At 35.0% G+C, this 14720-nt stretch overlaps 1 protein-coding gene across 1 annotated transcript in view; it reads right to left on the bottom strand.

The window, feature by feature from the left end:
• ADGB (androglobin) overlaps positions 1-14720 on the bottom strand; it is a 121052-nt gene that overhangs the window by 22973 nt on the left and 83359 nt on the right. The window contains exons 23-27 of the mRNA XM_030023512.2: positions 13735-13828; positions 10948-11082; positions 10597-10750; positions 4421-4608; positions 2621-2805 (exon numbers count right to left, since the gene is read on the bottom strand). Of these exons, the coding sequence (XP_029879372.1) occupies positions 2621-2805; positions 4421-4608; positions 10597-10750; positions 10948-11082; positions 13735-13828 (756 nt within the window). The remainder of the gene's footprint in view (positions 1-2620; positions 2806-4420; positions 4609-10596; positions 10751-10947; positions 11083-13734; positions 13829-14720) is intronic.

Here is a 14720-nt window from a genome sequence, read left to right as displayed (position 1 = left end):
AAATAGCGGAGGTGAGCACATGAAATATGATGCTATTTTGGGCTTTAGCGAAGCAATAATCCAGTATTTGAACAATTTGTCTTTGCCTCAGGTTCTGAATATGCTCAAACAGGCAGAAACTGATTGATTTACAGAAGATTTATTATTTAAAAGTCTTCATAAAAGGACTGAAGACTTTAATATCTTACAACATTGATCTATAATGGTGTCCATGGAGAGTACAGTAGCTGACTTGTTTGTTTATGAACAACTGCTTTATTTAAGCAAACTTGTAATGCTTATGAAGAATATAATTTTCAAAATGAAACCCATAGAGATAATGAAAAATTCAAAATAGTACACAACCTTACAAATAAAATGGAAATAGCTTGATTAAGAAGTGAAGTGTATAGAAAACAGGGAAATGAAGATTATGAAAGAAGTTAAGATGGCATAGCAGTAGCATCTAAAATCTATTACATATAAAAAGCGTAGCGGAAGCAGGTAGATGGTACTTCATTTTTGTTAAAAATTACCTGAGCACTACAGGGACAATTATTGAAAATCTGCCTAAGAATTATGTACCTCATTCAGCTGCATCTATTGTTTCTGAACAGTAAGATTAAACACCACTTCAAAATAAAATGTCAATTAACCGGCCGAGTGTGCTTTCAGATGACAAAATTTTCATTCCAGTTTTGTTTTAGCTTCTTCAGTAGCCCAGCCCCAATTTTATCAAACAATAAAAATGCCAGTAGCAAACAGCTACTGTAGTTCTTGAGTACTGAGTTTGGCAGAACTCTTAATTTCTGAAAGCCTGCAAGTGAAGCATGAAAGAGGATGTCCAGACAACCTAACTCTGCCCTCTGGAGCATGCAGGGAGTTATCTCGCTACATCAGAGGGGGCTGATGGCACAGCATTGCTACAATCTCAAGCTGAAGGCTCTCTCTATTAAGTCTGGTTGTAAATGAATACCTCCTTAGTTGGACAGCACATCCAAGGAAACTAGATTATTTGTGTATCATTAAGAAAAAAAAAAAACCAACATAAGCCTTAACTACTAACTGACTTCATGGGATCACAGGATGCTGAGGGGTCCTGGCAGAGGCTGGAAGACACCGCTGGAGATCATTTAGTTCACTCCCATTGCTAAAAGCAGGGTCAGCTAGGGCAGGTTGCTCATGGACATGTCCAGTTGGGTTTTGATTATCTACAAGGATGAAAACTCCAAAACCTCTCTGGGCAACCTGTTCCAGTGTTTGACACTCTGAGTGTAAAAATGAAACAAAAAAGAAAACCCCAAACCAAACAACTCCTCCCCCCTCCAAATGACCTTTTTAAATGCTTAAATTGTATTTTCTGTATTTCAGTTTGTGCCTGTTGCCTCTTGTCTTGTCACTGGGCACCACTGAAAAGAGTTTGGCTTAATTTTCCTTACCTCCTTGCCCCTTCTCCCAGTATTTATATGCTGCCAGTCTTGGGCATACAGTAGACTCCGAATGTTAGTTTGCTGGACTACAGAGAGTCAGTTTTAACTGATGCCAGCTGGATTATTGTCAGGTACAATCACTAGTTTCAAAGTACTTTGAGAAAATACATGAATTTTAGCATACTTATGAAAGGTGACCTTTGAACACACACCAGTTCTCACCTTTAACGAGAGCTGAGCTGACAAGACTGCAATGTAATGAATGGCAATAAAAACAAAACAAAAACTTTGAGCAAATGAATTTCTCGGATTCAACTGTTCAGCCAAAAATGAGTGTTTGCTCCAAACCAAAAAGGTGTTTGCTGTAACTTTCAAATGAATTTGTCTCAAAGGAAATCTTGTTTAAATTCAAGTATTCCCATAAGGTACAAATTTTCTCAGTATTTCAGTTGCTATCATAAAGAATTGACAATAGTAAAATAAGTATAATAAATATGCCAACTTTGCAAGTCTGGGGCAAGTAGCAATTCCTTCAGTGTCTTCTATTTCCATGAATATCATTGTGAAGCTGTAGCAGAGGTAGAGTCAAAAATTGAGAGATTTTCTTAAGGATAAATAATACATCATTTATTCAAGACTCTTTTGCCTTGTACTCTGGGGCTCATATGATGGATGAGAAGCCAATAAAACATGTGCTTCTGCTAAAAGGACTGATGCTCAGGATGGTACATTTAAACCCTAAGGCTCAGTGTAATCTGCGAATTATCTACCATGTCCCATGGTCTGGGCATCAGTTTCCTAACAGCCAAAATTTTTTGAACTTTAAGATCAAACAAATAAAGGCAAGATCTTGAAAATAAAACATATTTCAGTTCCCAAGGACAAGGCAAGCATATGCATAAAAATTTTCAGAACTGAGAAGCTACTTCAATTATCCACAAAACTCTTTACTCGGATATAAAACAAGACCAAAAGGCAGAAGAAGAAAATAAGGCTGGACACCTTATTTCAATCAATCCTTTCGGTACCTTTCCTCCTTGCTGAGGACCAAGGACTCCTGTTCAATGCTCAGAAATGTAGCTGATTTCACTCAATCACAAAGCGATTAGGGATTCATGGAAAAAGTAGGAAGAAATAATATTTTCTCTGATTATCTAATGTTACTGTAAGAATGTATATCCCTCATACCAAATGCAGAATACAATACTTACAGTGGGAACTCAAAAGTGTTTCATTACTCAAGAAATTAAAAGCAGGGATGACTGCATGGCCCTTTCCAGTGACACTCACAATTTCTTCCTCATTATCTAGGACTTGTAGTTTAATGAAGACATCTGATTTAGAGGTTTGTACCTGCACTGTAGCAATATGTGGCGCTGAGACTTTTACTGAATACCTAAAGAGGAAGACAAAAATGATAGCAACATAACCAAATATACCAGGTCATTCTTTTTTAGGAAAGTACCTAAACCTTGTGCTGACCTGGAAGCGAACACTTAAAATTGAGTTTGTAGTCAGCTGTTTTCCTGCAATCTGGTGGGCTAAGCTTCCTGTAGTGAAGTTTAGTGCAGTGAATCCATGGTCAAAGTAAGTGCTGCTGCAAAAAAAGGGGTGGTCTTGCCATTTCTTTTTTTCACTGCCTTATCGAATGTCCAGATATACATTTTCCCTCCTGCTGTACTAGTATTTGTTGAAAAACATGGTTAGCCAGATTAAGGAACTGTTTCAATTAAAAAGTAACTGAGCAAAAGCAAAAAAAAGAAAGCTTTGCTTTCAAAAGGGTAGAGCTATCTCATTTGACAGCAGCTGCTAATCTGGTCAATTTAAAAGACTGTGGAATTAAAAGATTGTAGAATTAGTGTCTTAGGACGAAATTTAAATAATAGTTTTGCTGTGACTCATAATGTTATATATTACTTGCTTTTTGTCCATAAATTCAAATTGTTAGACTAACCTCACCAAGCAAGCAAACAACACACAAAAACTCTATCACCCCGACTTCAGCACATTTGGAGCCCAAAATATATAAATAGTCTAAAATAAACTTTTTAAAAGATTGCCAAGACCAGAGGGGAGAAAAAGAAAAAAACTCATCAAGAAAGGGAGAGTTTACAGAATTTGAGTGCAGTTGTTATATTTCCATTACATGCTTTCTTCATTTATATTGAAAGTGATTCCTCCTGTTGAATAGGCCTCTATCCCAAGAATAATCCATTGATTTGAAATATTAATCCAAATTGTCAGGAATCAAGGCAAAATGTTCTAGAATTAACCTTCAAAATACATACATGTAATCAGCTCTAGGCATGGGGTCTGTTTTAGTGCAGGGTGTAGTCCTTTGAGTAAAAACTTAAGTGTAGTGATTTAGTCAGGGTCAGTTCTGAACTCAAACGCAGCCAGAATAAACTGATTTTAATAAACTTTAATCAATTAAGAAAGGATTAATAAAAATTAAATCATCATGTTCTTATTAAATAAGTTCTCCTAAAAGAATCAGTATGCTACAATAAAATGCATATAAATTTTTCTGCCAATGCTGCAAGATGGAAATTGGTCTGATATATCAGAAAAGAAAGCATTGTATTTCTGTATTATTTAAAGCTTTATCTGAATAGCTGAAAAAATATATCAAACTTTATGTCTCCTCCCCACCTGCAAAATCTTGATTTTAACATATATTTAATCCCCCAAAGGACTGGGGAATTTCAGTAACTGACATACGGATAAGATTTCAAGATCGAGCTTAGAGAAATGTAAAATACTGCTATTATGATTTTAAAGTTATGGTCTGTGTACTTCATACCTGTTCTTCATTAAGCAGTGGCAATATTCCAGAAAATAACACTTTTACAAATGAAATGTTAAATTTGATATTGCACATTGATGTCCCATAAAATTCAGATATTTGCCTTAATACCCTCCCCTTCTACGAAAGAGTAAAGAACATACTTTTCTGTCAGGGATGGTCCACATAAAAAGCAGAATTTAATCATTCTTCTCTCAATATTTACCTGAACATTACATGCTTGTCATTGGGTATGTAATACTCTTTAATTTCTTTAGTAGAATAGACATTATTTACAGCCTCACGAGAGAGAAATGGCAGCGGACTATGAGAACCGATGAGCCGGAGCCTCCATCTTCCAGCTGCCAGAGGTAGGTCACCAGTACGTGCTTCAGCCATAAATGTGTACCCTTTCTGAAAGGAGAAAACAAGTCATTTTTACTTGGAACTAACACTACTCAAAATGCACTCTATGACTCCATGCAACACAGTTTTTGTCCATGTAACACTTATTAATATAATAAGAGATGCTTCATAAGTTAGACTGTAATAGAGCTGTAAGATTCTTGCAAGCAAGAATCTTACAGCTCTATTACAGTCTAACTTATGAAGCATCTCTTATTACAGGAATTTATATTGCAAAAGGTTACATAGCAAGTCAAATCCAGTCTCATTTAACTTCAAAGCTGGCAGGTATTTTTAGGGCCAGGTACAGTAAAACTCCTGAGGTCACTTTCTAACCAAATTAGTTGATGATTCTAAGTTGTTTAATAAAGTCTAATTTAACAAATGTTAATGAGTTCTTACTTTTTTTATTTAATCATGTACAGTACTCTAGTCTGAAAAGTCTTATAACATGAATGAAGTTCAGTAAAGCATATTTTTTCAGTGTATTTTCTTGCTTTCTATGTCATATGACTATGCAAATAGCTCCCAGATAAAACACATCTATACATCCCTGTGTTCTGTAATACTACTGTTCTTTTTCTTGTAAAACCATTAGCAATAGTATCGATCAAATTCTTTTCATTTGGTACAAAAGATTTTTTCCCTCTTAGTATCTGACCAAAACTATATGTGGTGGTGATGATAGTAGTAGCAGTAGCAGTAGTAGTAGCAGGAGATATAATGAAGAAAACAACTGCATAAGGCAAGAACTTTCACTCCAAGCTCTGAGACAACCACATCAAACCCATACTCTACTATTGCTGGGAAACATCTGACCTGTATGCCAGAGGTAAGAAAGATGTGTATTGTAAAGTGTTGATGTACTTGAAAACTGCGCAACAATTTTGAGATTATAGATACTTTTAACTCCAAAGGTGACCACAGCTGAAGATAAGGAAACTAATAGTTTGGCAATTCATGGACAAGACATTCAGCAAAAGCTAGCAGTCCTCACACATATGGAAGCAAAATTACATAAAATGTGAACATGAAAATTACTGCATTCACTGCTAAACCAGAGATTTTAAAATGCCCCTTCATACTGTAGGCAGTGTGAAAGTATGGGAGAATGCAGTTCGCTGCATGGAAATTTAGATATCAGATTCCTTCTGTCTTCAAATCTGAGGTTAAATTAATATTGCCCCTACTTCTAATAATGTCATTGCAAGTATAGCATTAAACGTCAGGATATTAATCTTATTTTTATGAAGATGTTGATTTAAAAAAAAATATTTCTAGTATTAGCAAAATCAAATAAAAAATTAATAAAAAAATGCAACACACAATTAATAAGCCTGATGCAGATTTATCTGCTTTTTATGAATCCTGAGAAGAGGAATATGGGAAACCAAAATATAATTTAAAAGGTTTCAAAATTTGATTTTATTTTGTATTTGGAAAAAAAAGAAGGCAATATGAATGTGATTACTTGAAAGGCAGGGTCAAGAAAAAGGGACATAATGAGTGCAATGGCCAGTTGCAATGTAATAGGGGAACTTAGAATTAAGTCCCTTCTTCAGATTCTCTAAGCTAGCCCTACAATCTTGCTATTTTAAACATTAAAATTTCGTGTTCCACCCAAGAAATAGTCCAGATGAAAATTCTTTGAAAGATTTTCTCTTTTGGCAGTCTTCTGCTAAATTTCAGTTAAAAGAAACCAGTATTCACCAGTCAAAAAGCTTTGTTGAAAAATTCTTACAATAAATAGAGTTGTGATTTCAGGACTATCCAATAATGCAGGGTTGTGACTTCAGGACTACTGGATATTTAGAATGAAAGTAAAAGAAACGATTCATGGTTCCAATTTGTGCAATTGTAACTGTAAGGCACATTATACCCTTTAATCACTACAAGGTAATAGCAATGATTCAAAGCTATGATTCAAGAGAACTCACTTATTTAAATATCTGGTTAAGCACATAGTTAAAGTCCCCCCTGCTCTTAACAAGTACACTTGGAAAGTGAGAAGGATTTAGCCAGATACTTAAGTGCTTTCTGACAGCATGGTGCACATGAGAAAAACACTTTCCATTGTATACCTGTTTATAATGATAAGGTTATACATTCTTAATGTTCAGTATAAATACGCAGAAAATTTAGACTTAAGATTAAAAAATTGTTTGAGTGGGCACTTTCTGAATATTATAAGCAAGTAGAAAGCAAAATAACTGAATTTTGCAGCTGGTAGGAACAACAAGTAATTATCAGTCACTACTGAGAAATAAGCAAATACATCCAGACAACCCCATCAGATTTATGTCTCTTTCTTAAAAACCTTTGAGAGGTTTCATTACCTACTTAGATATCTTGTTACAATTCACTGTCTCTAGAATCAGAAACAGTTGTTTTTTAATATACCACCTAAACTAACTTTTTTGTGAAGTAAGATGTTTTCCTTATGTCCTTCTATGACTAGTCAAGACAAATAACTGATCGGTGTCCTTGTTCAAACAGACTTCTGTCTTCTAGATTAAATGTGTTAGAGATGATTTCTTAAACTCTTATCTTTGTTGGTCAGCTGAAGCTTGAGGTATGCTTATCTCTATCATTTTCTACAATCTGTTCAAAAGACTTGTGAATAGTAAAGAGCAGAACTCAAAAAAAAAAAAAAAACAAAACCAAAAACAAAAAACCAAACCCAACTGTATTGAGCAGTAGAAAACATTACCACTGAAGAAGAAAATTTTATGCAAAAAAAATCCAAATAATGCAAAGCAAGTACTTAGTTTCTATCTAGATTGTAATGTCTGCAGAAAGAAGACAGACATTATTGCTAGTGTGCAGATTTTACCCTTATTGTCAATCATTCTGAAATGAACTTCAGTGTGTTCCAGGTGTGTTACTGCAGCAGAATAACAATATCTGTTGATAGGATTTCTTTTTAGTTCTGTTGTAAATTGCTGATGCATAGTTTTGAAGAGAACAACTAACTGGTAGGTTTATTTAAAAAAAAAAAAAAAAAAAAAGGAAGGACTTTAATAATATTGACATTTAGGAATTCAGGCATACTGCATAATTTCTTGCTTGATATCGTTGACTTTTTTACAAAATACTGTTAAAAAGAAAGGTAACAGATTAAAATAATGCTACTGTATTCTCTGTTTCATAATAAGGCATAATGTCTTGTCAAAACATCAATAGTGCTTTCATTAGCTTTTGCAGGTCCGCTGAAACATTAATGAACCATTTACAAATAGGAAGAAAACAAGCTAAATTGTACAGTATAAGGTTATATTCTTACTGAGAAACTCAGTAGCATTGATTAAGAAATGTAATAAGATCAAGTAGAAAAATACAACATACCTGCACAATTCTGTTTTAATACTCTTAAACCAAAATCACTCTTTACTGATATTAACCACATTTAATATTAAAAAATGTAAGTCCTGAGTTTAGAGAATAATAACAAAAATGTCTGCTTTAAGAGGGCACTTCAATAAGGAAGGACAGGAATAAAATAAAAAGGGCCATTTTCATTAGTTAATGACAGAATCACTGAGGCTATCGTGCTGTACCATGGAAAAAAACCCAGTATGGAATGTACCAGGTGGGGTAGTGCATAGCTAAACAAGCATTTCCAATTTTAAAACCACTGTACTGCACAAAGTGTTGGTAAAATCTTACTTGGAATATTGTGTACAATTTTGGACATCTTTATTCAAGAAAGATATGATAAATAGGAGGAGGTCTGAGAAAGAGTTAGTAAAATCAGGGAAATGGAAAACCTGCCTCACGAGGCAGAACTAGACAATTGTATCTTGCTAAGCAAGACAAATGCTGAGATGAGATCTGAAATAAATCTGAAGTTGTGATTGTTCTTTCCACAACCTGTCACTTTCCTGAAAAGCACTAAGTAGTGTTTACCATTGAGATTTCTTTTTGCATCCTGCCACTTGCCACTGTTGGATTCCAAACCAAATTTTCCTGTCTGGTGGAATCCACACCCCACCTCTGATCCCAAATTAGTTTTGAGAGCTTGAAGAGTTTGTCTGCAACCCTTCTTTTTTAAGCATATTCCTCCAGCAGCAGTAGTCTTTATCTGTCACATTCAGCTAATATTCACTATAAACACTAGATAAGGCAAGTTCATTCTAGTGCAAAAAAAAGTCTGATGAAACTGGAAGTTACAAAAGAAAGACAAGAAAACTGCTCCTGCAGTGTTAGACTGTAACTGGCATCAATTCCTTGTTATTGACAGAGGAGACTGAGAAGGCTAAAATGTGAACCTGTCTTCACTAAAAGGTCAACTGTGAACATGTGGCTAGAATAGTTAATATTAGGGGTAATATCAAAGAGGTAAGAGACAGACCAGAATAGGAAAAGAAGTAGTAAATGATCATATAGATAAATTAAGAATTTGGATTAGTTAGGTCTGATGAACTTCTGAACTGTCTGAAGGATAATAACAGATTAAAAAAATCACAAAACTTTTAAACTATGTTTGATAACTGATGAAGGACAGGTAAAGTACTGGAAGACTATAGAACTGCAATTATTTTTTTTTTTTTTTAAGATGGACAAAGGTGTCTAGAAAATCATTACTCAGCATAACTCCAATGGCTGAAAACCTCATGAAATAACTAATAAAATGAACTCCTTGCAGCCCCCTCAACATAGCAAAAAGACTACAAAACCCAAGTCCTATCAAACCAATCAAGCCTCCTTCTATAGGAAAGCACACTACGGGGAAGGAGGAGACACCCGACACCGTCTCTTTGATCATTCTTCTAAGCCTAGGGAAATGGAGTCATAATGAAGAAACTAAGGTGGCTGTTGGACAATCACATCCAGAAAGCACATACTCATGGCTCCTTTTGGAAGAGCGGGATGCAATCAGTGAGAGTTCAAAGAGCTAACCTGAACCTGATTCCATTCAATATTTTTATTAATAATGTGGGTGGTGGAATGGAGAACATATATGTTTAATTAGCTGATACCACAAACTCAGAAGGATTGTAAATTTAGATGAAGAGAAAATAAGAATTCAAGATTATTTTAAACTAGGGAAATGGTCTGAAAAAATAGCATTAAAATCAGTAGTGAAATACACTGTATTTAGTCGAGAATAATAAACTACAGGATTCAGTTCTTCAGAGAAGCACCTAGGGTTACAGAAGTACATGAGTCAACAATGGTGTTGCAAAATAGGGCGAGCATCACAGTTGGATATATGAGCAGAAGTAAACCCCACAAGACGTGTAAACTAATCGTTCCTTCCTCATCATTTGTATGGCCACAAGTTAACCCCTGGTGCAAAGTTTACTGTGCTCAGTGTTGTGCTTGATAAACAAGAAAAAGACAACAGCAATTGGAAAGACTCCAGAGGAGAGAGCAATCAAGAATGTAGAACATGTCACTTGCAAGGGAAGACTGAGCAAACTGTCTTCTTTAGTCTAAAGGTAAAAAGGCAGAAGGAGGGGAAGCTGTGATAATTATTTAACAATACAGTTATTTTTTTAGAAGCAATTTACACCAGTGCTTCTGAGGTAACACACAGGCTTTGAGGGAGAGCACATCTAAAGCTGTCTTTGGCATTTACACTGCAATTATCACTAGCACCTGAAAATGCATGTTAATTTAATTACTGTAAGCATGACTTATAGAAGGCTATTCAAACCTCATTCTTAGTTTAGCCCCTGACTCTTGAAGGTTATTTTCTCAGATGGACAGCATCAGCAGCAACCATGTTGCCATTTAGTAGCAGAGCACAGGGAAGTTGGATGATATTCCTCTGTTTAGTGATGGTAGAAAATATCAAAGAAAATTAAAGCTATTCCTGCACTGCAAAAGGTTTAGCACAGAAGCAGATCAGTGAAAGTTTCTGTTCAAACTTGCTAATACATAAGGGCATGCTTCAAAGTAGAACATTATGACATAGCTAAAAATGTCCACAGAATTTGGGCAATTTTTAATATTTTAAAAATTATACTTTTCACAACAACTCTCTGCATTTACCTTATTTTTGGGATAAACATGAGGCGCTACTTTGAAAAAGACATAAGGCATTTCCTCCAGTGTGTCATTATCAACAACATGAAGTCTACAGGATGGGATAGTGGTATACACCTTTGGCACTATAAGCATGTCTTCTGGAACACGAAATACTTCCCTAAAAAAAAAAGTAAAATTATATTAAAATTATTTTCACAAATAAAATGATTTGTGTAACATGAAGTAGAAGTATACATTAGAATTTAATGAAAGTAGACTTATGTAAAATTATGTTTTTAAAGCAGGTTACTGAAAAACCACAGTGCATCAGTACCACTTCCCCACAAGAGTTACACAGGGCTGTAGGAAACTCACCTAAAAACCACAAACCACACATTTGGTGGCTGATCAGCATACGTTACAGCATAGTCAGTGAAAGAGATCTTACACCATTCATCTTCATAACAAGGAAACTTTTCAATTGACTTACAGTTTCTTTTAAACATTTCTCTGGAAAGCAGAAAACAAGATAAATATTTAAATCTAATCAGGAGGGCACATATGTCTTGACTTTAACTTATGCTAATCACGAAGAACACTGCTTCGTGCATGAATGTAAAACAATGATACAAAATGCGTTGCTAATGTTTCTCCAGTAGCTGTCCAATCTCAAAAAAATAAAAAAACAGGTAGGGATCAGCTCTTTCAGAGCTAATGGCCGGTAATGGCCAATACTTACATACAAATATTTCTATCAGTCAGTCTATCCACGAGTACAACTGCTTCTAATGTCCCAAAATGTTATGGCTTCTACAAAACTTTACTACTACTTTTTTTTTTTTTTTAAATAAATATCAGTTAGCATAACTTCCATTTCTTTATATTAAGCTGTCATCTTAAAGCTATGGCATCATTAGGAGATTAAAAAACCCTTTATATACTTTTAAAACTTTTTTGGAAGAAAAAAAGGAATAAAAGCAAAACCAAATAAATTTAAAATGGGATGAAAGGCATTCCTTTCACACAGGAAGGAACCTAAGACTGTAAATTCAGAAGTTATTTGTAAGGCAAATAAGCTTGCAGGTGTTATGAAGTTCTGTGAAATTAAAGCTAACCTCACTGGCACCTGACACCAGGAATTTGTATTTATCATATGCAGTATCGAAAATTAATGTTCCTCTGGACAAAGCAATGTGAAGACCCGCATACAAAATTCACTGTTATATGAACAGGTTGTCTGGTGAAGGGCAGAAGAAAGATAACTGGTCTCACTCCATGTTTTGGCTCCTTCCAGTGATTTCCTCTGGAGAGTATGAGTGAAAATACACCTACGCAGAGGTGAAGGAAAGGATATCCTTCTCCTCACCACTCCCTCTGTCTTGCATTATTCTTCAACTATCCGCTTTCTGCAGTAGGTAAACAATATATCTTTTTTGCTATGCTTTAATTGCTCTAATTCAAAGTTCGGTTTATATGGTTTATGTAAAATGGATAGTCTAAAGAAACCTCACAACATCCATTTTTGGTGATAGCTGTCGTCTTTTCTGTGTCAAATATGAATGTGTTCAAGTTGTTCAACCGCAAAAGTTTTATCCACAAAATTTGGACAATGCTACTCTGATGTTCTACTATTCCTTTATATAGTAATTGGAATTACAGAAACAGTCTTCACATTCATGTTTTTAGCAATGATAATAGCTGACCTTGACATTTAATTAAGGTGAGTCACAGAGTCAATGCAAATATTGCCAGAAGTAATTTAAAGCAGAACAGTTTGAAATCTTAGTCCATGAAGCTTTGCAAAGGTTTCTTCCACCACTGATAAACAGCACACACAGAGACAGAAAAAGCCCCTAAGAAACCTCAAATTTTTAATTCATTGAAAATTATAGTAGGGACAAACATAGATGAGCCTACATGGGACATATAATGAGAAACAGGTGGCAACCCTAGAACAAAGTGAGATGGTTTAGGGCATTTTAAACTGGTGTTTGTGTTGTAAAATGGTACTGCTTCTGGCCTCCGGTAAGTCTGGAGTTAGAGCATGGGAAAACTTTTACCCGAATACTGAACTTCCAAAATTCCTGCATGTTACTTTATTGGCTAAGGTGCTAGCTTGTTACATTAAATGCAAGTCTGTCAGCTGTTAAAAAAAAAAAAAAAATCAAACAAAATCACAGTAGCATGATTTTAACCACTTAGATGTATCCCCTGGGACAATGCCTAAAAATCAGTCCCATAAGTTTTAAAAGTCTGAAGGTAGACTAAAACCGGCACCTGATCTTTGCTGATTTAGAGATGCTGCAAATGTAAAACCGAGGTCTAATATTTGGAATAAGGCTGTGGTTGCTAAGTCCTGATCCTATCAACATACAAAGGTTTCACAGGATTAGAAACACTAAAAAGTGAAACAAAATTATACCCCATATGAGTGTTCCTCAAATTGGTGGTTACAAGGAGTGAGGATTTATACACGCAGCCAGTAATTATTGCCAGTTCTCACTCCTCACTCCTGACAGAATGGACCTGCTGCTAGATCAGTTGTGTGAACACTTGCAGGGAGATTTTTGAAGGACTTAATGAAAATATGTGATTCCCAAAGACTGTCATGCTTGCAAATGACTTACTGAACACTGTTGAAGTTAGAGTAGCTATCTTTGCAAAAGCTGCAATTAAATATCAGTGAAAGCATCTACCTAGAAATAGATCTACTTTCCTTCAAGCAAGTGCTACAAACAAACCCTCTGATGTTATAAACTATGGTACAATTAAATAGTATAGCTATCTCCTTTCTAATGTCAATCAGGATTCCTTAACAGATAGCATGAATCAAAATGCTTCATTAAATCAGCTGGTTAACTGTTTAACTAAGGAATCAGTATCAGATTTATACTTAGGAGAAAGGTAATATTCTAGCTCAAGCTGTAGGAAAAACCCTGTAATACACACACCTAAAAATTAGATTTGCTGTAGTTTTACTCATGTAGGGTACACAGAATAAAGCATTGCATATCTTCACTAAAAACAACTCATCCCTTCCAACAGAGTTTTGTAATTTTAAAACTAGTAATGCTCTTACCATATTTATTTTGTCAACCAGCAATTTATGGTAATTCTATGGTACCGCCTGCAATAAAACAGTTTAATTTATTACATGATTACCTTAACAGCACTACAGCACACTGTTCAAAATTTAATTCAATCATAGTCCACAATTTTTGCAAGGTTTCTTTGACATTAGCATTTTCTTTAGTACCTGGAAATAATAAAATAAGTTAGAAAATATAACATCTAACTTTTGTATTGTTCTAAATATACTCCTGCCAAATACTTGTGAAAAATGCCACTCAGACAAGTAAATTGTCTTATGAATCACTAGTTTTTATTTGGAATTTTACAGAAGTTTCACTGAGCTGAAAACTAATTTTTCCTTTGACAGAGCAAATTCCATTCATCATCACCTTTGCACATTTCAGCACTCCTACAACTGCAAAAATGACGTGATCAATATTTCCCCTGATCTACATTTTTTTCACTGTAACATATTGCAGTGATATGAGGTGATCTCTGCCCTCAGAGAATATGCTATTTAGCTCCCAGCAGCTTATATTTGCAGATACCATGAATGGGTAGGTATGTGCCTAGGCAATCTGTGTAGCTAAAAAGAAAAGAATTGGGCAGCTCCAGCGGGTAATTCATCCCACCCATGTTTGATACCCCTCAGATGACAGGATGTGCTGTCATCTCAGTGTCTACTCCTATCCACAGAATACAGATGAAGACTAGGCAACTGCTTTAGACCTGTTGTCTAACTTTTCAAGACTAAAGTTAGGTGAAATCCTTCTTTATTGCATAAGCAATTAGTGACAGAAATGGAGGGGGGGAACTAAAAAAAAACAGGGGAGGAGTAATAACACTTTACTGTAATGACAAGTAAGAGAGAAAAAATTATAGATAATGGGAGGAAAGGAGGATAAGAATAGTATGATTAAAAAAAACAGTAAAGCACTGTAAACATAATATCAGAATTAAAGATAACAGAGTATTGATAAATCAGAAGTTAAGAAAGACATAGACAGTGGAAAAAAAGAGTTGGGATACTCACATATTGTTCAAATGACAAAAATCTAAAATCTGAACTTCAAAAG

Source organism: Aquila chrysaetos, chromosome 8 (assembly GCF_900496995.4).
Source record: "Aquila chrysaetos chrysaetos chromosome 8, bAquChr1.4, whole genome shotgun sequence".
NCBI classification, from domain to species: domain Eukaryota; kingdom Metazoa; phylum Chordata; class Aves; order Accipitriformes; family Accipitridae; genus Aquila; species Aquila chrysaetos.
The sequence above is the reverse complement of the archived record's forward strand: the minus strand, read 5'-3'. Positions and strand labels throughout refer to the sequence as shown.